Source organism: Synchiropus splendidus, chromosome 2 (assembly GCF_027744825.2).
Source record: "Synchiropus splendidus isolate RoL2022-P1 chromosome 2, RoL_Sspl_1.0, whole genome shotgun sequence".
Lineage (NCBI taxonomy): Eukaryota > Metazoa > Chordata > Actinopteri > Syngnathiformes > Callionymidae > Synchiropus > Synchiropus splendidus.
The window spans coordinates 31,218,249-31,241,367 of NC_071335.1; the positions used below are offsets into that span (position 1 = coordinate 31,218,249).

Here is a 23,119-nt window from a genome sequence, read left to right on the forward strand (position 1 = left end):
TCACTCAGGACTATGTTGAGTTTGACCCTCAGTGCAGTCACAACAAAAGAGTTTATTTTTCCCATCTAAACACACCCAGTTCTCTTATCAGGAAGTCCTGGAGTGTGTGCGTGCATTTTTCTGCACGTGCTGAGGTTTGTTTGAGGCAGGTTGGGGTCAGTCGTGTGTGTTATCAGTTCTGATGTCTGGAGATAGATGGAGTGTAAACAATGAGTAAAGTTCTGTTTACTCTTCGCTTGAGTCTCTTCCATTGATTCTCCATTAGCTCCCTCTGATCATCCAGCATGTGCTCTGTCATGGGTCAAGGAGAAGGGAGGTATTTAAACAAGGGTTAACCTCGCTTAAACAACTCTGGATTTAATTAGTTGGCTTTTAGGCCTCTTCTGCACACTTTCTGCAGTTCCATGTTAAGTTCCAAAAAGAGTCTGGTTTGAATCCAGCATGATGCAACTCTGTATTGAGTCTTGGACCTTTCCATGTGGAGTTGTTTGTGCTTTCCTCTGGGTTTCAGTTTCCTCCCACAGTCCCTAAACATACTAGATGGTAGAAATCGTGCAAAAAGTGTGAGTGCGGTGAAAAGAACTCTGTATGTAAATGTTACTCATGTCAAGCTTATTTTAGTGTTAACAGCAATTTAACACCACTTATAAAATGAGATGAATCATTCATACACAAACATTTGCATGTGCTGAGTGACAAGAAGTGAATGATACAGTAGGTGTATCTGCAGAGGATGGTCAAGATTGGTAAAGGTGAAAGAGGGTGACTTCATGCAGCAACCCCAGATTCCCAGGAAGTTGAACCAATAGATGTAACTGTTGCGCTAACGCTCCTCCCCAATGAGACAGCAGATACAAACCACCAATCCTATAATATTCTTTGAAGCTCTGAAGGCGATTTGAAGGCAAAACAAACTTTGTTCTGAAGCTATCGCCTCATGCCAAGATGCATTATCATCCACCAGTGGAGCTCAGGTTGTTGATAAGGCCCAGTTTTTGCAGCTCAAAATTCAAAGCTTGCCAAAGTTTTTCAGATCCTTACCAATTTTCCATGCTTAACTGAATGAAATTTGAGAATAAACAGTCCTGACACTGTTTCACGGTTCTCAGACACTTCTGCACATAAGCCAACACTAACAGCAGGATCCAGGCAGCTCCTTCATCCAAGGGAAGGAGGCCACGTTGAAGCTATGAGCTACAGCCAATGCACCTCAAAAAGCTAGTGTTTGTTAGCCAAACAAGTTTACCAAAATCTGAGCGGTTTCGCCTTCTTGCCCCTTGGTTACGGTAGTAATAAATAGCAACCAAAGAGTATGAGGCTAATCCTCTGGTGTAGCTGTGAAAATACAGATTCCTAATATTTTAAGGAAGGACTTGCACGCTTTTCTCAAGCTAGAGTCACATTAAGCTTCACAAAACAGTCCAGTGTGGATCGAGTAGCACCTCAAACCTCAGACTCAGATATGGTCCTCCTCTGCGCTCTGCTGCTTATTCTCCACAAATTTCTGCGGATGGACTTACAGTTACGCAGACCAAGAAGACGCTTGCAGGGAAATCTCTGTTTACCTTTGTGCATGAAACCTCTGCACACTGCGAGGTAAAATAAACTCTTTGCGTTTGTGTATCGGAAGCCTGCTTTCATGAGAAGGCTTTTGTCTTAGATTTCACGAGAGGCCGAGGGAAAGACAAACAAAGACATGTTTTATTCAGTTTTGTACATTTGAAGTAGTTGTGTGTGTAGTTGAGCTGCACCGCAGAGATGTGTGAAGAGACGGTGAGAGGCACTCGCTCTGAGGCGAGTCCCTCAGTTGAAATGGTAGTAGTCGACTCCCTCCACCAAATTCAAGGAGTTAATGTTCTCCTCCAGAATGCCCCCCGTCATGTCCTGGATGAAGAAGCAACGGGAGAATACAGCAGGCTGTTACTACATTGTACCACTTGTATGTAAAGCCTGCGTAAGCCGACTACGTTTGAGACTCCCACACATTCCCAGCAAGCCCGACCTTGGATGAATGAGCAGCATTCTGTCGGCTTCTGGACGACAAACATGTGGGATTGAGTCCAGGTGTTTGACTGTGTCAGGCCGAGTTGGCGAGGGGGGAGAGTGATTGAGGCCAGATCTTCTTGTTTTTGGACTCTGATTATGTCTCCTAATTCACATAATTGAGCAATTAGTGGCCCTTGTTGGCGGGGTCACTCAAGATTTGATGTCAGCTCGGCGATAAGATGGTGGAGTTGCTTGAATTCCCCCTGCTCTCTCTTCTAAATAAAAGCAGTGGTGTGAGTCAGCGGCAGCAAGGGGATGAGTCAGACTCTCCTCTGAACACGAGAGGCCATTAGAAAGAGTTGAACAATATCAGCGTTTGTTACAGAAGCGTGCCATCAAAGATCAGGCTGCTGTCTCGCCCCATTTCCTGCCGGGGCCCATGTCGAGTGCGGTGCCGGGCACACGCCCACGATCATTATGTTGTTAGCTTAGATTACACCGCTGGAGATGGACAGCAGCGACACACATACGACATTTAGACACGAGTTGTGCTCACCAGTTTGACACAAATGATGAAGGGAGGAGAGGCATCTTTGTAAGAAACAATAGGGACTCGGCGTTTTGGTCTCTCCTGGGCATCAAAAGAAAATGACAGGAAGTGTGACTTTAAAGTTTACATGCAACGATAAAAACAATGAATCAATGATAAATGTTCATATCAAGAGAAAGTTTCATTTTCTTATAGAATAAAAAAATCAGACGTCAGCTCCTTCCCAAAACCAAACCCATGATTCATATCCGCCTCCCTCAAGAGCAGTGATTCTTAACCATAGGGCCGGGGCCCATGGTTGGGCCGCGAGACGCTCAGTTTTCATATATGAGCCACGTATGGTGGCAGTAGTGTGTCACTGAAGTGACTTGACAGCTGCAGATCTGTGATAGTTACCAACTACGGAGAAGTTCTTGAAAAGAAGAAATGATAAAGAAAGTGATGCCATCCCCTCTAACAGTAAAAACTGTGCATGAAAGCACCTGTTGAAGCAGTTTCAAAAACGAATTTAAATTAATTGAATTAATTTGAAAATTAATCAAATATTTCATGGCAATGCTTTAACTTACACTTTACTTGTACCTTCTTTGGAGAGTCAATAAAATATAGTATTTTTATTTTATATTTGGACATGGTTTAATTATATTTATTTTATTGAGAATTTTATTCTGTTTTTTTTTCCAATTTTCTCCATAGTTTGCATCAAGTGTTTTTTTTCCTCTTTTTCTTGTGATGAACATGACTTACACCTGGTTCTGTTGCTGGTTGGACTTTTCAATGACAAATATCTTTGCAATGATCTCATGGTTTCATGTCATTTCACAAGGTTTCGGTTCGTTTACATGTAAGTAGATTAAATATGGTTATTGATCACAAATGAAATAAAGCGTAATGACTCAGTACTATTGCTTGAATGGGCCCCGGGTGCATTTGTTCTGGGAAAGCTGGGCCCTGAGACCAAAACAGTTAAGAACACCTGCTCTAGAGAAACAGGTCATTCTCACCTTGGAGTCTTCATATGTGTAGAAGCCTTTCTTGATCTTTTTCTCATCCACGTCACAGAAAGCTTTCACCTAAGAGGAGACCCTGCTGCTTAGCTGGTTAGGACACGGCAACTCTGTTCCACACAAGCAGACTGATGAGAAACTGACTTTCTTCTGGTTTGCTCCGTTCAAGTATCTGAACAGCTTTCGTCCCTGTTTCCCAGCATTCCATATCGTGAAGCTCTGCCATTGGCTGATGACTTGTTCTTGCAAGAAGTTCACCCGTAGATTCCAAATGGTTTCCCTGAAGACGAGATGGCAAAAGTGGAAGGTGAACGACATTAAAGGTAGATGCAGTACACATTGCAGGTGAGTGTAAGTGTCCCTGGGTTTCGAATAGAGAGACGGAATTGAAGAAAATTCACAATTTTTCCAAAACCAAAAGACGTTCTCGACTAGTGCTGTAGTCAACACCACACCAGCCCAGACATGATGAAGCCTGGAGAGCATCGAGACCAAGACAATATACAGTATATAAGGAGTCTTTGAGACTTGATCTTGTATCAAAGAAGAAACACAACAAAAATGAACAAAAAGCGAGAATCCTTCTTCGACAAATTATGACAGTTTTCTCTGCTGGTCCCGACTGGTCATGGATAGAAATTGTCACAGATGGAGACAGAGACAAAGTAAAAATGAATAAAAAAGTTCTTATCAGAAAACCACAAGTCGGAAGGATTTGACCGGATTGTGGTGCCGCTCCCCTGAATGAGGGAAAGATCCCAGTTGACAAGAACAGTCCCCATGTTTCTTTCTTTTTTTGTTGAAAAACTCTTAAGGACAGCATTTGTTTACTTAAGTGGGAGTCACTCTGGCTTGTCAAACAAACAGATTCTGAGCTTGTTTTACTCCAGATGACCTTGCAGAGACTTACTGCATGCTAGAGGGAGGAGCGAGTATTGTTGTGAATAAAATATATAATAAAATATGTTGTAGTAACAACACAACCAGCACCTGCCTACCAGCATTTGAACAAACCTGGAGCAAGAAGAACACCAAATCTCAATAGCATGCATGTACTTGGTCTCCTGCCACTGGAAACTGTCATTTTGTAGTACGTAGTATGTATTTATACGTCGTTCAAAAAAAAAAAAAAAATTTAATATGATAGAATTGAAATTCTTATAGAAATATTTTCAAGACATGAAAAGAGCTTTAATTTTAATAAGGTGATATAAAAACTTGAATATAGCCACCATCGTGATTTATTGTGCTACTGTCAAACTGATGCAAAATAAACAATATTTGGTTGTTTAAATGTATGTATGGCTCCATCATTTGATTCAGTAATATACCAAATTCATTCAAATTGAGATTGATTAATTAATCACAAATTCTACTATTTACATATGAAAATATGGTTCAACAAAATTGAACTATTGAAAAACATATATTTACACACACACACATATATTTTTTTTACTAGTTCACCAAGATCTAACTAGTAAAATAGTTTAATTTTGTTATATATATATATATATATATATATATATATATATATATATATATATATATATATATATATATACATATATACACACACACACACACACACATATATATATATATATATATATAGCGAGAGAGAGAGCGGTAGTTGTACCTCTAAATAATCATCATATCGTTTCACGTCTCAGTAGCAGGTGTTTATGTCAAAGATTCCATTACGCTGCCAACAACAGATCAAGTGTACGTTAAAGAAAGCTTTCATTTATAGACAGGAAGTCCTGTAGGAGGGGAAAGAAAAGAGGTGACAACACGTTGGGGTGTGGAACGAAAGCAAGGCATTAAAAATAGCCTTTCTAAAAATAAAACAGATGGCGGATAGACAATGAGGATGGTGATCCGTGACCAAGTGCGTCACCATAAGGTGATGTACAAGGAAAGGAAGTGAAGAAGGAAGAGGCACATGACAAGGAAAGAGGGCATAAAAGTGGTAGAGGAAAGCAGCGTACGTTGAGTGTGGAAGTCATGCTGAGACACACACACATTGCCAAAGCACAAGCTAGAGCCGGAATGTCAGCTCCCACTGACAAACATGCATGCACACCGTCTGAAAGTCTCCGGTTCACAACAAGATCCGATTCCGTCCCAGCTGTGTCTGGGAGATGCAGAACATTCCACAGGGAGAAGCCAACAGGTTGGAATTCCTGATTCATATACTGGGACATGCGATTGCAGAACCATTTGGTGGAAGTCAAGATTACAGAAACCACAGCAGTGTTTGAGTGTGAGCGAAGCCTTGAGACGGGGACGGCGTGTGATGCCAGCAGGCAGCTGTGAGTAGGTGGAGGAGCTCCACGTGACGTCCATTTATTTATGCTTGTGTTTGCGAGTGGGAATGAGAGTTGGAACTTACTCAGTAACAGAGTGTGTCGCAGCTTTCTCGTGGTACCGGTAGACTAGTAAGCACTGGTCAACTCTGACCGCGCCTCCTCCTTGGCGAAGACTTTGGTAGAAGAAGAGCAAATCCTCGGCAACGCCCTGATGAGACCAACAGAGATTTTTTTTTTTTGTCTTCAGTTTCAAATCTGGAGTGACTTTTCTTTCCAGTGTGGAAAATAATTTGCATGAAATTCATCGCCACCACACTGAATTCCGCAAGAGGCTCGCAGGGAGCTTCACCTTTCCTCCTTCATCGAACAAGCCAACCTCCAGGAACCAGTCCCTGGAGCAGAACCATGTGGGCATGATGACGGTGGGCCCGTGTGATGTGTACACCTGGAACACATATTCCAGTCATAAACTCAAAACATGAACTACGACCATCCACATAGAGGTAGGCAGTTATGAAAAAAAGAAAGCACGAGTAACAAGGAGCCCAGATGCCGGACCCCAGTGGAGCACGTCCTTGCTTTCTTTTAACACTGTATCGGAGGACAGAACACTTCAATGTCTGAAGGACCTTGAAGTCTGGTCCATGAAAGACAAAACAAAGCAAAAACTATGGACTCTCACTCGGGTGAAATCATTGAGCAAGACGCATCAGACGCACCCAGCCTGTATCCAATCTACAGCACCTCCAGTCATCTTTTTTGACAAGTGTTCTGGGCTGCCTTTACACATACGCTTTTATGCCTTTTCTCATTGCCAACTGTAATACACACCTTCATTCTCTCTCTAAATGAAGTGATCCTATCTTGTCTTTTTTTGACTGACAACCTTCCAGCTCTAACCTAACTAGCTCTAGATCAGTGGTTCTTAACCCTTAACCCTAGGGATTTGGATGTGTTGGTCCCCAGGGTTCGCCGCGGAGGTCAAGACACACTCGACTCATCGTGTCAATTCGGGATGACACGCCCACCACTGGCTACAGATGTTCACGTAACATTGCTTGGCTAGTCAGCACTGTGGGACTCTAGTGCACTCAGTATTCAACATGTGACTATTGTGGTCGGATGCTGGACACAACGAAACAAAGAAAAGGAACAGACTTTGCTGTGAATATGACATGAGAGTGGCACTTGACAAGGTGAAGACACGCATATCTGAAGTGGTCTCTGAAAGCAGAAGTCACGCTGTGTAGGTTTTGTTCTCTGAACAAGTTGATGTTCATGCATGATTAATTTTGTGCATCAGTAAAAAACATACCTATTTGAACAAACCAGTGCAGCAAGAAGACCACCAAATAAAAAAAATGAAATTTGAACTGAATTTTTTTTTCCAGCTCCTTTAGTAGCTACTTGAGAAGGTCCTAGTGGACTTTTTGAATAAGTCTTTTCTGGAGCAAAATGCTCAGTCATACAGAGTAATGGACTGAGATCAGGGGAACACTGGGATGGATTGTGACAACTCTCGAGGGTGTTATATGACAGCGAGCTTGAAAGGGAAGCTTAGGAGGACAGCAGTGAGACTTGCCATGATGTATGGTTCAGAGACAGCAGCTCAGACACAAAGACAAGAAGCAGAGTTTGAAGAGGCAGAGTTGAAGATGTTCAGGTTTTCATCGGAGTGACAAGGAAGGATAAGAAGTACATCTGAGGCACAGCAGATGGAGAGACATTTGGAGGCAAAGCTAAGACTCAGTTGGTTGGGAAGACTGAGTAAAAGAAGAAGAGCAAGACAATAATGAACAAGGCTGATGTAGCAATACCTGACTTGAAGAGCTAAATCGAAGTAATTCATCTTTTTTGACTAACCATTTTATAATCAAATTGATACGTTGAGCAAAAATACTTGGGAAATCTGACCCGGTGTGACAGTATCACACACTAAATCATCCATACATGGGTCATCACAGGGCCTTTCGTCACAGTGCTGTCTCACTTTTCCATGCATCGCAGATGAAAATGATTCCACTGGTGAAAAACATCTGGCTTCTGCTTGTTAGACAGATGGGCCGAATTGAGTCCGACCATGCGCAAACGTGTGAGTCTGACAAAACATTGCAACACTGAGCAGAAGCAAAGTTGAGGCCAAAAGCATGAATAAGACGCGTAAGAATGAGTTCGGGGAAAGTGAAGGACAGAAAGTGAGCTCGCACGGATGAGGAAAGTCGGCGAAGGTTATGGAGAACCACATCTAATGAAGTGCAGATGAAAACTCTTGGATCCAACTCAACACATTCCACAGGAGTAACTCAGCTGGAGAAGCAGGGGGTCAAGAGAGCTACCACGGAGGGCAGGGTTTCATATGTGCAGTAGCATGCTCTGATTCTCAGGCTCCATGAAGTACAACATCTCATATCCTTAAATGAAGTGGGGAGGATCAAAGTGCATCGAGCTGAGCTGCGACGTTATCTGACTTCAGTGATAACATTAGTTTTCCATTCACCACATGTCATAAATCTGCTGCTGAAACATCCCACCTCACCTGTGTGAGGAGCTGATCTTGAGTAGTAGAGTTGATCCAGTGAGTGTATCGCTCCGTGGATCCCTCAGGGACTCGCCTCACTCTGCAGCCGACAATCTGAATGGAACGACGAAAGCTTAACAGCTTCACTTGTGACAGAATCCACCGTATATATATATATATATATATATATATATATATATATATATATATATATATATATATATATATGTTCAATTTACTGTTATATGCCATGGTTTTTTTTTATACTGTGCACCATTCTCCGTACAGTTTAATTCCAGGCTGCGCAGAATGTTGCAACAAATGCACACACCAAAACACAACACATCTGCAAAAGCAGCAACAAATTCAAACACTACAACATGGCAACACAAGCCAACAACATTACTACATAAAGCACAACAGACGTCACAGCAGAAGTTCCCACTGTGACAAAAAGGATAATGCATGGTAACCTACAAGGTGGAAAATTATTATTATTATTGCAGGTTTCAATTATTTGTCGGTTTTCAAAATCAGAGAGTTAGCATAATTCTAGCCAGAGCTAACACATTATACAGGTATGGAGCACGTATGTGCGCATGGACCAGTTGACATGGTCATGTATTTAAAAGTGAAACACAGAAGATTTCTGAAAACCACAAAGCGACATCAAACCCTTAAACTAACTTTTCTGAAATCTTTCGGCATTTTCTCCCTCAGTCATTTGGTCCTTGGCAAGCAACAAGGCGTGTCTGAATTTGTCGCGCATTTGCAAATGTTGTTGTGTTGTAGAAATAAAAATAGGCATAGACCAACATTCTGGTTGCTTTTCTTCAGTAAGGTTGGATCACAATTCAGGGAGAGGAGTTTTATTACGATGGTGCAGTTAAGAGGGGCAAGATTTGAAGTACAGCTCCCACCACTGAAAAGGAGGATTATTTATACACAACCACAATCCAAAAATCCCCACACATTTCTCTCCAAATTCCCTCACATGATGACCTTTCACCCCTGAAATGTCATGAAGTAGATAGAAACCATTGACACTGGTGTTTACGTGCCAACTGCACTCTTGCTCTCAGAGTTATTGCAACGTAAGGCAAAATAAAATGTGTTAACGGCAAGCTGGACAAAAATAAAAGCAGATGTAGGGGTTGAGCAAGACTGAAAACTGAAGAGAAAAATAGAAAGGTGGGAAAGTGAGACAGAAGAAGTGGGGAAGCAGAAACACACTCACGCAGCTTGGATGGAGAAGTGAGGCCTCAAACTGAAGGCGAACCCTCTCTGGTAACATGACGTCATCCTGAAGTATAAAGTGACAAACATGAGATGGTTCTACTGAACGGTGACAATGATCGGACAATGCTGGTCGGTCTGGATTTTGGCAGCTGGTTAAGGGAAGGCTGTTCCTTCGATGATACATTTCAACCACAACAGAGCTAGTCCTGCACTCCAGCGTGGCGGGGGGTTGAGCTCTGCCTCACACTAATGAAGTACATGAAGTATTGACCTTCATGCACAGAAAAGGCGACGCACGTTTCACTTTTGTCAAACACAACAATCCCTGAGACCTCCTCCTCGCTCCTCTGGGACCTGAGTCATCAAACTTTCATCAAGCTATATTTAACCGCCAACCAACGTGACTTCAAGTGAGGTCAGCATCCCTTGAGCAAACATTGCTCTGCCACGGGTCTATTGAGCAACATAAAAAAAAAGAATATCCTACCGCATCTTGAAAACAAAGGTATTTCCCAGAGCTCTGATTTATGGCTTTATTTTTTGCAAATCCCACTGAAAGAGGAAACAGAAGTTTCAGTTACATTTAGAAAAACAAGCCCTGCACTGCTGACAGGCACATCTGACAGACTTTTCTTTCCATGGTAAAAGAATGGAACCGCTTATTCACAAAAGATACTTCTTGATGTCAATTTAATAACAGCCTTTTGTTTCATGAAAATTGTGACTGATGTCAGCAAGATTTTCCCTAACTATCATTCATGAGGCTCTATATTGAGCTGAGCATCAACTGACCTCCTTTCGGTTGTGGAGACTTGTGGCCGGAGAGCACCAGAGAGACGCCCCTGGCCTCCAGTCTCGCCCTCCATGCCTCCACCACCTTCACAGATTCATCCTAAAAGACACACTTGCATTTCATGCAAATTCTACCTCAACATAGTGAATGTTCAAAAACATACAGTGCTGGCGTCATCAAAGACGGACAGCTCCATCACTCCAGTGAAGTCCTGCAGTATGATGGCCTGGAGACACTCGTCCAGCCAGCACGCCGCGTTGTGCACAGGCATGATCAGACTCTGCAAAACACATCACTGACTCATTGACTTATTCCCTTCATACTTGTTTATAAAAAGCCTGAGCTGAGAAGGAGTGATACATTTTTTTCTGTGTGGAGTCTATGTGTTCTGCCTTTGCTTGTGTGAGTTTCCTACAGACATGGGGACTCAAAACTGGCTGGAAGTGTGTGTCTGTCTACGAGCATCGTGTGACTTTCTGGTTCATCCACATCACAGCACTCACATTATAGATATACGCCAGAGGAACTACACCCGTATTTAAAAATTGACAAACAGAAATAAACAAAATTAGACAGGAGAAAATCTATAATAAATAGTCAAGATTGTTGGACCATCATCTATTTATCATAACCAAAAGCTTTTAACAAACAATGCCATTGAAATCATTTAGACATTATTACATTTCTGAGGTAAATTGCAGAGAAAAGACATACTTCGTGTTCGTGGAAGCAGCAACATTTAATGCTTTAAGAATGTCGATGAGAGGCAGAGTCTGAACAATGCGAGCAAGATCGGGTGATTGTTCTAGGAATTACCGCCAAGTCATTATTTGACTAGCGACAATGAAAAGACGTGGTCATAACAGGGAACAGGAAGACAGAGAGGGACACACATGTCGACAGATCGCCATCTGCTGGCGGCTGGTGGAGAGACAGCACCTTTCGCAGGGGTGAGAAGGTCTGACAGTGTCTGATGCATGTCATTGGTCCTTCCTTGTGTTAACCAGGTTTCTAATAAACACTGACTTGGTTCTATAAAGCGTACCAGTACTGCATTACACACTCATGGTGCCATTCTCGAATTATAGTGTGCTACATGTAGATCAATAGGTTACACTTCTGTCACTATCTATTGGTTTGTTTTCTTCTTTGTTCCTGAGTGGATATCATCTATCCCACGTTCAAGTCGTGTGTGGTAACAAATGTTGTCTTCTGGCCACCTGAGCGTGACGTGGTTGTGCACTGTTTAGGAAAGTTCTTGGATCTAGGTGGATGAAATTCACCCGGTAGGCTGCTGTTTTAACCTGTGCAGCCATTCAGTAGATATAACAAAGTAATGACTATATGTAAAATGTGAATTTCATGCAGCTCTTGAAGTATGCGAGACTAGACACACCACGGGGCTCGTTTAAACGCCCAAAACATGCTGTTGCCATGAACTTCCGAGGCTGACAAGATCACTGTCTAATAGTCAAGCATGTCGGCCAGAGTCTCAAAAGGTTGACCATATGTGTAAAGTAAAGTTAACAACGTAACGCAGCAGTAACGCAGCGTCTACCAATATTTACACTTCACACTCCACAGACTAACCCACCACATCCACCGTCCTCATCCTCTGCTCCGGGGCTTCCTCGGTCTCTGCATCCACGCCTCGCTGCCTCTTGCAGGGCGCCGTGGTGACTTCCGCGTCCTCCGTTCGGCTGGTCATGACGTTCGAAATACGTACATCAGTACAGTATATTCCTGTTCAATTTCATTAAAACAGTCCTTTTATAACTAGCCATTATAACTTCTGTTACTGTAGTTGTCACGTCGGCGCACCTCCTCCGCGACAACGCGGAGGCAGAATACGGAGATGACGTTTTATTTACGCGCCGACTGACGACATTTACAAGAGCCCGCAGGCTGCGTGTGGCGTTTGGTGGTGTCACAGGAGAGGAAAAGCTTTGTGTTGTGTCAGGCACTAGATGGGCTTAAATAAGTCACACTTATGTTGTGGCACACGTGTATAGTTGCTCATATCAGAACAATAGAAGGCGATGTGATTTAGTCGTCGTAATTTGTTCAGGTAGAGCAAAAAGCCACACGTCCTATGTAATTTTGCGAAGGTCCGTATCAGTCCTGATAAAAAGTTATTTTGTTGTGGTTGAAAAATACAGAAAATCTATTCTTTGCACCATTCCACATATCTTCTGTTATGAACTGAGAAGAAAGTGACTTGACATTAAATAAAAATACATAAGCCACAGACTCTGAACAAGTAAATTAAATAACATTTATTTACTGTTTCATATACGTCTTTGAAGTCGATACATTTACAGCCCGCATATGTGACCTGGCCGTTCAGGTCCAGATCCAGTGCAGTGATGACCTGACATCCTTTGTCTATACTGGTCTTCTCTGCTTCCCTTTCAGATCATGAAATATCACAACAGAAGTGAAGCCACTGCATGAAGGGAGACAGCGCCACCATGACCCAAATATCCTTGTGTTTCAGCAGCAGCAGAGACAGGTACACAGAGTCACCTCGGTACAATCAGAGATCAGTTTAGGTCCGTCCCAGTGAGATTCTTAAGAGGCTGGTTTTGTACTCTCGTACTTTCTCGTGCTGTCATTGAAATCATTGGAACAGACGCTACAGTGTGAGAAGATAACGGAACAATTTCATTGGCATTGACGGGTCATGATATTGGAACCAGAAAATTGTTGTAAAACATTGAAATGTGTTTTCAATATTTCTTTGGAGACAATTAAGGTGTTATGTTCTGTTTTCTGTCATAGTTGTAGCCAGATTGAAACATTTCAATGAAAGTCAACTGTCACTAATATTTAAACAGAATGTATTCCATTTCTTTTAGCATCGTGACAGTCTCCCAAATGGAATGCTACTGCTCTTTATAGTCAGCAGCCTGGAGCAGCTGCTCATCATTTTACAAGGTCTGGTCAGAAATCTGAAAGGAGTTCTTGTAACGTCACCAGTCATTGAATGTTTGTGCTGGTGAGCATATTGTACCACGTCATGGGGAGTATGGGACGACGCTGTCAGGAAGCAATTGTTAAATGTTACATTTGTCAATATAATATAGATCATGTTGTTTTGCCAAATCAATTTTGACTGACTTGCTTTGGCCCCATCCCAGCACTGGTTTGACACCTCTGACTTGTAAGAGAAAACATTCCTTATTTTCCCATGAGAGATCTGGGTCCCTGCCTGCTGGCAGGTGCCTATGTTCTGGCATTCATGTATTTGGTGTGAAGCAGTGGGGTTCACCCAAAACAGGCAAAGGATTTGTCAAAGAAAATGTAAATTACAAGTTAAATCTTTCAAATATACCTTTGTAGAACATGATTATATTGTCTAAATCTTTTTGCATGTATGAAATTGGAAAGAGGTAATCAGAATGCATGTGTTTGGATCTGTGTAAAACACCTGACATTTCAAGGTCTAGAAATTGGACAGCTTAGTTTTCATCGTTGAAAGCACATTGAAACACGAGTGAGAAGCGTATTTGGCAAGCGCTTTGCCTGTTGAGCAGCTTAGAGGAGGGTCTTGAAGTGCTCATGACACAGTTATGACTCTTTTTTGTGTTTTGTGAAACAACTGATTATAAATAAAGAAACAGTGCGGCCCACTGTATGTGACGTCAGCATGAAATCCAGCTGTTTTTTGCTGAGAGAATCAGAGATGTTAGTGACACCAGTTTTCGCCAAGTTTTTTTTCTTATGTTTCTTATGTTCACTTCCTTGATCTGATCATTTTGAGCTACACTGTTAAATACACAGTGATTTTATTGGAAAATAGGGCGTTAAAAATGTTCATTTATGAACAAAGAATCTGTTGAAATATCTGTACTGATCTGCTGTACACACAAGTTTACTCGCTTGGTGTGTGTTGAAACCTATCAGGCCTGATGTCCCACAACCTTCTGAACGAGAATGAGCACAAACCAATTCCAAGCTTGAAACCATGAGGAGCCAGGATCATTTTCGAAATCATGTCAAAGGCAATGTGTTCTCCCGCTGACGTCACAGCATGGCTTTCTTTTATATGTTGTAGATGCACTGTACCTTTATCATTTTATCACATTGTACTGTTGTATTGCAAATTTAAGTCAAAATTGTGTCATCAGCACTTTAATGTCAACAAAGAAGAAAACATAGTGGGACTCTCAGTGAGTCTCACTTGCCCCTCATATCGGTTTGGCCTGTGATTTTCAGTGGATACATTTCAGTGCTATGTAGAATCATGTGTTTTTGTCAGGGACATTATAAAACAAGCACCCACAGATAAATCAATCCGCACCTTGGACTTAGCACATGTGTGAGTCTTTTAGCAGCTGTTGTGTCTGTTGTCAGACAAAAATACATCCAGTCCATGATTTCTTCTCTTCAAGTGTGTGCCATGACATCAGAGCTGGATCTGCAGTCAGATTCTGGCTCGTTTGGTATTTTCTATTGTCAAGACTGGTGGAGGAGAGAAGTCATAGGAAAGGATTGTGACTCTGTGACTGGGTGCGCGACACCGGGCGGGGAGGGAGGGGCAGTAAAGGCTGGGGGAGGTTGGTGGGGAGGTCCAGAAGTCCAGCAGGAGGTTGTGTGAAGGAGGAGGGTAGGACAGGCAGCTGGTGAGTGAGAGGGAGCGGTAGAGACGGACTGTAGGACAGTATGTGTGGGGGCAATGGAGACGTGGAGGATGGCCTCATTTGGTTGAGGGTGAGGCGAGGGGTGTCGGAGTGGAAGGGGTTGGTGGGAGACGGCGCACTGAGACCTGAGAAGACGGAAGTAAGGGGTCAGACTTTATCGTACTGTACGTGTGAGGCGGTTTCACCTTACCTGAGAGGAAGGGGTTGTTGTGAGTTTTACTGGGAGGGTTGGAGGGGATCAGGGCGTCTAGGTTGACCAGCGAAGCCCCGGTAGGTCCCAGGAAAGCTTCAGGGGTCTGACAGACACGTGTCGGTGCGGTGCTGAGAGGGGGCGCCAGCCGGGACAGGTCGAACATCTCAGGGCTGGAGGAGTCCCGGCCGTTTACCAGAGGATTGAAAGAAAGGTCGCACCCTATTCCTGCTTTTTTGGGATTCACTTCAGTGTCGGTCGCACCAAACTGGTCAGAGTCTGCACCGGGACAAGACAGTGTTGCACACAGCAAAACATGAGTCAAAACAACGCCGTGCTAATGACAAGACGTGACTCCAAGTGGAGAGATATCAGAACCGGGACAGCAGGTGCAACAGCAACAGTTTAGCTGAAAATCATGTTGACCAATGAATTTGACTTTTACTTTTTGATAAATTAAGAAAAATAAACACTAAATTCCCGCATAGAGAGTGGTGTCAAAACTGTTCTCAACACAAAAGCAGGCGGTGAAGACCACAGCTCGTACCTGCAGGGCTGGTAGATTGCTCAGATGAACCAGCAGGAAAACACTCTTGGATCCGCTCCTCACCGTTTGCAGCAAATCCATCCGTCTCTTCCCCATCTGAGTGAGAAATGTAAAACTGATGTATTGACAGGAACACACTCAAATGAGACATTGAAGTTGTCTTAACATACTGCATGTGTGATTGTTCACACTTACGATATATTTGGTTCAAAAATGTGCAGTGCAGAAGTGTTGTAGTCACAAACACAAAATTACAAGACTTGTTTCTCCTTAGAATAAAGCAAAATGGTGCAGTATTTAGGCTAATCTTTGCAGTATTTCACTGACACAACGTTGTATAAGAATGTGACATGAAAGAAGATCTTTATTTGTTGGTGTTCATTGACTTTTATTCTATTTTGACTGAGACTCCATATCAGGCGAATGGTCCTAGGCCATTCTTCTGTCTTAAAGAGTGCTGGAGAAGACCCAAAAAGCAACACCAACATCTAGAAAACGCAGAGATGAAATGATGCCAAGCTGTTCCACGAGTGAACGCATGCCTGCAATGCTTTATTGAGAACACGATTGTTCTATCCTGTCAGTTGCAGAGGAAAATTACCATCTAGATCAGAGGTTGGAAATCCAAATTCCAATAGGGCCACATCACATTTTGGCATTTTGGTGCCAAGAAAATTCAGATCACTAAACACTACAAAACTGAATCACAAATTTGTCATTTAACAGATAATTTTGTGTGTTTTTATATAGTAAAAAAAAAGAAATAAGGAAACACCATATGACTATTGTCAATATAAGTGAGTCAATATGTAGGGAAAAACAGAATTACGTGTACAAAAATAAAAGTAAAATCCAAAACAATGTCAGCAAAAATAAAAATAACAAATACGTACAAATGGGTAATAAATAAAGTGTAAATAAAGTGAGTGTTATAAATAGAGGACATTAAACCATGGATGTACAATGAAACTTTGTCTGTGAACTAGTGATATTGAATGATAATAAAAAGCAGCTAGTCCGGTGAAATATCACATGTGAAGCTCAAAGTAGTCGGACCGCAAATCATCTGTTCCGTTTCCCTTTGACCTCATGAGACAGAGGCAGAGGGTCCCATGTGGCCCCCAGGCGGCTGCCTGCCCACCCCTGATCCAGATAGTTGACAAAACTAAATTCAAACTCCAGCAGTTGTGATGGTGTCGGGTGATGTGAAAATGTGAGCGGCGCATTCGTGATAGATATGTTTTTGAGAAGTACTATTATTCACATCATATTTTCAAGTCATGAAGAGCAAAATACAATTTAAATGTTGTATTACCTGTGTGGAAACAAAGGTACATTTTTTAAAAAGACAACTTTTCAGGCATTGAATTTTCACTGCATATATATTTTTTAAAAAACTGTCTAGAATCGGGATATAAAAAGAGCTACCTTCACCATTCGTTCTGTCCCACACATGATTTACAGGACTGGGAACATGTGCGGCTTTCCAAGGGTCAGTGCTTGAGTTGGCACATGGAGGCCAGGGATTAGAAGCGCTGGAAGAAGATGGCGGGGCCGACCAGGGATTACCAACCACAGGAGGGCTGGCCTGAACCGCTGCAAGCACAGATGAGGTTTGATTTTCAGTCAACTGACAAGATTGTCGGGTGCAGATCGATGTCTCGCCCACCTGCCGGCTCCCAGGGGCTCGAGGGAGCATCAGAAGACACAGCAGCAGAGATCCAGGGGTCAGTTCGAGCAGGTTGAGCTTTCGAGGATGCACCAAAAATATCTACCAGATCCAGCATGGCGGACTAGAAAGGAGCGGAGAATAGTTTTTTTTAGTGTGAGGTCACCATCATCCAAGGACTGGTTACTACAGGCGAACTAGCCGTGAGACGAGACAGTGAGTCTGACAAACGTGTGAGTCAAAGAGCTGCTATTGATGCAGGTAGCTTTCAGGGAAATGCCACGCTGAGCTCAGACCCTGATAAGACAAAGTCATTACGATTCAGTGGGCATCTCTTCTTTCTCAGACCTCATTATGCTGATCAGCTTTTTCTCCCCTCCCCGCCCGACTCATTTTCCCACAGATCACACAGCCAACTCCTCTGGCTGTAAGCCTGCCAAAAAAACCTCCCACAAAATGATGCACTCGCCAACCTTTCCATGCAGATACACGGCCGTCACGAACACGCCCACACGCACATTTGTAACTCACCTCTCCTGTCCCCGACTGGCTCTCTCTCCTGCTCTCATCCAGTGCTTTCTGTAGTAGGGACTCGTCTCCTTGGCGACAGTTTTTGTCCTGCAGGGGCGGCATCATCAACGTCATCTCCACCACAATTTATACACTCACACACACACACACAAGTTGGTCCACTATTGATTTCTGTTACGAGAAATGAAACATTAAACCAGACTAGAAAAGATCAGAAGACAGAGAGGAGAAACTTTTATGCAGCTACAGCCAATAATAAGGTGCAGCTAACAGCACACTTTTTTTTTGAGAGAAATCATCAATACTTATGTTTCTGTTTCACAGAGATGCACAAGCATTTCAAGGAATAAAAATAGGTTCATTGTGGAAACTCAGAAGACAACAGCAGTTCTTAAAACAGTACTTCAAACCTTTCTGACTATGGCCTATACAATATACAGCGCATGTCGTCATGGACCGAGGACACAGCATGAGGTCATCCAACTATCCCTACCATACCACAAACAGAAGCACGAAGACACCAGTTATAGCCACTGACTACAGCACCAGCACACTGGTTGGCTCCTTAGTGATAACTTAGGTGCCATTATAATACAGAGAAAAAGCCTGTTGAGGAGTGATTCATGCTGTCGGGGTAAGTGAAGATATCATTTCCAAATCTCCAGCACACTGGGGATTTCAAATGTCAAATTCAGCCTCTTGTTTTGATTTTTTTTTTTTCAAATTGGAATACACGAGTCATAAAATCATTCAAGTATATTAAACAAACACGGGTGAAAATGAATCTTGGCGCTCGTGAAACTGGTGACTCTGAACAGGGGTTGACTTAACATTTTAAAACAGAAAATGACAATGAAAAACGGCATCTAAAAAAAACAATGAGCAACATTAGTGCAGAATATTAGAAAAATATCTCTATCTGATAGAAAAGTTCTAGCACATAATTAAATTTATAAAAAGGAAGATTCAAATGCTTTATTATATATTTTTTATAGAAATGTGGAAAATGCCATTGAATAATAATTGCATGAATATGAATGAAACACAATATTACAAATATTTTCATTTCAGTCTATATGTAGAATGCTTTGAAAAAGGAATTTGGGCACAACAATGGCAGGTAGAGATCTTGAATGTGGGTAAACGTGGACACAATGTTGGGGAGCCCAGATGGTGTGTGTTCATTTAGGCCCCAAGATTTGACATGACTTAACTCAACATTCAAATTTAGTCAAATCTTAAAAGCAACAGAGCGACATGGAGAAATGTGTGAGACACGCACCTTCTGACTCTCCTCTCGACTCATGGCCAGAGCCAGCTGGAGCTGCAGCTCCTCCTCTCCGCTGGTCTGGGGTCTGGCTTGCTCCAGATCAGAGGCGGCTCTTGGAGACGACGACGAGGCTTCAGGGGAACAGACAGACACAGGGCCCAGCTCAGTGACAGCCAAGCTGTAACAACGCATGAGTAGATTCTGACCGTCACTCACAGTTAAAAGAGGACGGTGAGCCTCTGGAGCGGCTGAACTCCTCCCCGTACAGCACAGCCATGCTGGGCTGGCTGGTTCTTCTTCCCGGATGGTAGGTTGGAGGAATTCCTCCGTACACACTGCCTCCTCCTCCACCACCGCTGCCTCCGCCTGCCATCCGCTCCTTGGTCTTCAGCGCTTGACTTCTCTCTTGGCGCAGCCGCTCCTCGTCCCGGAGAAGACACACCAGCTGGCGGGCTTTTTCTCTCACATTGGCCCCCTGGTCTCGTCCATCGCGGTCCACGTACTGGAAGTCACGAAGAGTCTAGAGCACCATGAAAACAAAAATACTCATCAAACTCTGCTACTGCAGTTAAATATTTTTCAGCTCCAAATGTACTTGTCTAGATTCATAGTAATAAATGTGTTTGATCAATGTAGTGGGTGAGTTCAGGTGGGTAACAGTGAGCTTTTAAACTAATACCTGAATAGTGAAGGCGTTCTCGCGACACTGCTGTGCCACTCGCTCTGATCCAGTCTTCAGCAGGTAGTCCAGCAGAGTCATAGCCTGAAGATAAAGGCCGGTGAGTATCCTCATACAGTCACGTTGGAAACAGAACAGACTGATGGTGAGGAATGTACGGGCACAAGAGTCAACACGGTGGATGAAATAGAAGCACTGCAGCATCACCTTGTAGACGTGCCTCCAGTTCTTCCCGCTGTCATTGAGCCGCTTCCACAACATACCCATGACTTCAGCAAACGCCACCACGTTAAAGGTCAGGTCAGCAATTTCTGACATGAGAGATGAGGATGGACCCCATGGATCGTTGGAGGTGGCCTCACGAACCTGCGCACCATTGTCAGGGGAGCAGTGATTAACATTCACGTCCTTCGAGTGACATACAGAGCATCTGTGTTCAAGTCAGAGGGATCTGTTGTGTTACCTCATATGTGGTGCAGTATGGAGAAATTGCTGAAATTATTTAAAGGCTACGAATTCATTTGTAACAATTACGCTTTTAAGTCAAAATATTTTTATATTCTTACTTCAAATTACCCACCAATGCGGCAATAAAATAAATGAACTTATAAGAATCCTAAAAGCCCCGACTCTTCTTCACGTCTGCCACAGGATAAATGGATTCTGCGGCAAAGTCCTGTCCTGCACAGGACACCTTCCATGGACAGCTACAGAACCCGATGCACATTACATTGTTTTTATATATTTTAAAATCTCTCTACCTTCTGGGTGGGAGAATCCGAAGCAGGAATGGATTTCATACAATGAAATTAAATAAACAAAATAACTTATCCAATATTTTTACATATGTGACTAAGTGGAGTTGCAAAAAGATGAGCTCAGTGTTTATGATTCTCAGCTATTCCTTTGTTGTGCCATCACCTCAGTTAGCTAACTTACTAACAAAACAAAACAAACAAGTTTTGAATTAACTATATAGTGATCTTGTCTTGGTTCAAAGAAAAAGTGGTGCAAGAATAAAAAAAACAACTTTCTACACACATTCATATGCTCTATAAATAAGCTTTCCTGAAACACTACAAGATTTTATTTGACCCGCAGCTCTTGTGAAAATCTTGCCAGATCTGGTCAGAGGTGATGTTGAGCTCGCCACAATATCGACAGCAAACATTGAATACCTTGATCTCCGCTTCAGAGTAGTTGTGCACAATGTTCTTGACTTGGCGGCGCAGCGCTGACGTTGTCATGGTTACACGTGATGAGGCAGATTAAGGTCGGAATATCCTGAACAGGTGAATTCATGGAATGCGGCGCAGAAAGGAAGTCAGACTGTAGAGGTCACTCTTCTCAGTCAGGCACGATCGGATCAACCTTTAGAGGAATATAAAGATGATAAACGGAGAAAGTAAGAGGATATATCTCACTATATCTCTCAATATTTATGATCATTTGAAATGTTTAGATAGACACTACATGAATGTTCCATAAAAACACCCACGTAAAGAGGCGCTCACAACCAGAACGCTCATGTGTGGTACCAGACAGCTGCTCACATTCCATGTCAATGAGAAAGTGGTACAATGCTGAAAATGAAAGTCTAGTCAGGGAACTAGGTCACACCAAAACGACAGCACCCAGGTGCCTAAAGACACATCTTTCTGTTGGTCTAGATTTAGGTCAACACACACATTCCAAGAGCTCGGGTCATAGGCTTTTATGGCAAATTGAACATTTAATTTAGCGCTCAACTGAACCTTAATAAAAACTTTAAACCTTAAAATAAAAATAAAAATGGATCTGCTCTTTTTACTTTTCTTGAGTGTGAAAATAAATAGCATACAACTACAACGAAAGCAAACCAGCAGTGAAGAAAGGTGTCTTCTAATAACACACAAGCTGAGGATCCAGCCTCATTGCAGTACGTGTGTGTGTGTGCGCGCGTGTGTGTAAGGAGACAGCAGGCGCAAGTGACTGAAGGGCATAAAGAGGAAACTCAAGCTCAGCATCAATGACCTGTATCAGCTTTCTGCAAATCAACCCTCTGACAGCGTCGCCACAATTGAGAGAAGTTTGTATTTCTCGGCCTGCTGTGGACAGATTTGTCACTCTTTACTTTGCCACCTCACTCACCTTTCTGTCATTTACATTAGCACAGATTATTGCAATATTAATGCTGCACACAGCCACCAGAAAAAGACAAAGACAATGAGGGCACAGTTGAACCATTCTGCCTGATGGATACAAGTAAAGTGAAGAGCATCTTAACATGACATGGTATGTTTGTGTAGCACTGTGTAACACTTGGACATATAAACAACAGATATTATTAGCTAAGCTGTGTAGTAATATTCCAATTCATAGCAGTATTGGAGCACATTCTTGTGTCACAGCTTTGAGCTCTACACCTGCCGGTGCCAACTCAACCAGCACACAGTGAATCACCTCCAGTGCAACATGGACAAACTCCTCATCCAGTCATCTCCATGGAAACGGTGATCCTTCGTGGACGCACCTCATTTGAATCCAAACAGTCGCCAGAAACTTTCACCGCAGCGCCACAAACAAGTATTAAAAAGCGTCTCTCTGTCTTCGAATCTCCCCAATGAGCTTCCGTCCAGAAGTGCATCACAAACGGATGATGTTGCCAAATGTACTCTCATAAACACCGGCGTAACAGAGAGCCGCGGGACAACGAGACTGACCCACTCTGATGCGTCACAAGCAGAGAATCCACGTCAGCACGTCGCACACGTTGGCGTTTGCGCACGCGCACTTTGGCAGCAGGTGTATTTCGTATCAGGTGGAAAAGGAGGGCGACTATAGTGGCACTGCATCATCACTTCTACTACACACATACGCCAGTCCCCGCGTGCAGCGACCATGTAGTCTACACGTGTTGACCTGGGATACTTCCACAGTCAGGTTTCAGCCTCGCAATAATGGCGGCAAAAGTCGAAAACAAGCCACAAATTCGACGCGGTTCTTACCTTGTCCATGACTGCTGGAAGGCAGACGGGCACCGCCGGAGCGAGGAGTGGAAGCGGACCTCGCCGGCAGAAGGCTCGGCACGGATCGGTCGGTGAGTCGGTGAGCTACAACTGTGGAAGGATGCGAGTGATGAAATCCGCATAGGACACGCAGCATCTCTCCCTCTCTCTCTCTCTCTCTGTCAAACACTCTTGCTC

General features: G+C 43.0%; 2 protein-coding genes and 1 long non-coding RNA gene across 6 annotated transcripts; 1 reads left to right on the top strand and 2 right to left on the bottom strand.

The window, feature by feature from the left end:
- Positions 1 to 1,699: 1,699 nt before the first annotated feature.
- On the bottom strand, positions 1,700 to 12,236 carry LOC128753764 (UDP-GlcNAc:betaGal beta-1,3-N-acetylglucosaminyltransferase-like protein 1). 4 transcript variants are annotated; one of them, XM_053855824.1, is made up of 12 exons: positions 12,000 to 12,236; positions 10,569 to 10,685; positions 10,405 to 10,504; positions 10,100 to 10,164; positions 9,611 to 9,676; positions 8,392 to 8,487; positions 6,205 to 6,300; positions 5,939 to 6,063; positions 3,688 to 3,823; positions 3,541 to 3,609; positions 2,543 to 2,617; positions 1,700 to 1,884 (listed from the first exon to the last, which is right to left on the bottom strand). In XM_053855824.1, the coding sequence occupies exons 1-12, from the start codon at positions 12,111 to 12,113 to the stop codon at positions 1,804 to 1,806; spliced, it is 1,140 nt and encodes a 379-aa protein (XP_053711799.1). In that variant the 5' UTR covers positions 12,114 to 12,236; the 3' UTR covers positions 1,700 to 1,803. The 4 variants fall into 4 exon arrangements, 3 of the variants coding, with proteins under 3 accessions (XP_053711799.1, XP_053711800.1, XP_053711801.1); XR_008413874.1 differs by having other exon boundaries at positions 1,814 to 1,884; positions 3,541 to 3,625; XM_053855825.1 differs by lacking the exon at positions 8,392 to 8,487.
- A 136-nt stretch (positions 12,237 to 12,372) lies between these two features.
- LOC128753768 (uncharacterized) lies at positions 12,373 to 19,749 on the top strand. The gene is made up of 3 exons (XR_008413875.1): positions 12,373 to 12,513; positions 12,821 to 12,917; positions 17,250 to 19,749. It is a non-coding gene; the product is annotated as an uncharacterized LOC128753768 (long non-coding RNA).
- LOC128753762 (epsin-3-like) lies at positions 12,678 to 23,106 on the bottom strand. The gene is made up of 12 exons (XM_053855823.1): positions 22,922 to 23,106; positions 21,113 to 21,305; positions 20,142 to 20,300; positions 19,935 to 20,018; positions 19,472 to 19,775; positions 19,268 to 19,386; positions 17,986 to 18,072; positions 17,455 to 17,578; positions 17,214 to 17,381; positions 15,786 to 15,881; positions 15,239 to 15,517; positions 12,678 to 15,173 (listed from the first exon to the last, which is right to left on the bottom strand). The coding sequence occupies exons 2-12, from the start codon at positions 21,179 to 21,181 to the stop codon at positions 14,887 to 14,889; spliced, it is 1,776 nt and encodes a 591-aa protein (XP_053711798.1). The 5' UTR covers positions 21,182 to 21,305; positions 22,922 to 23,106; the 3' UTR covers positions 12,678 to 14,886.
- Between the last annotated feature and the right edge of the window lie 13 nt (positions 23,107 to 23,119).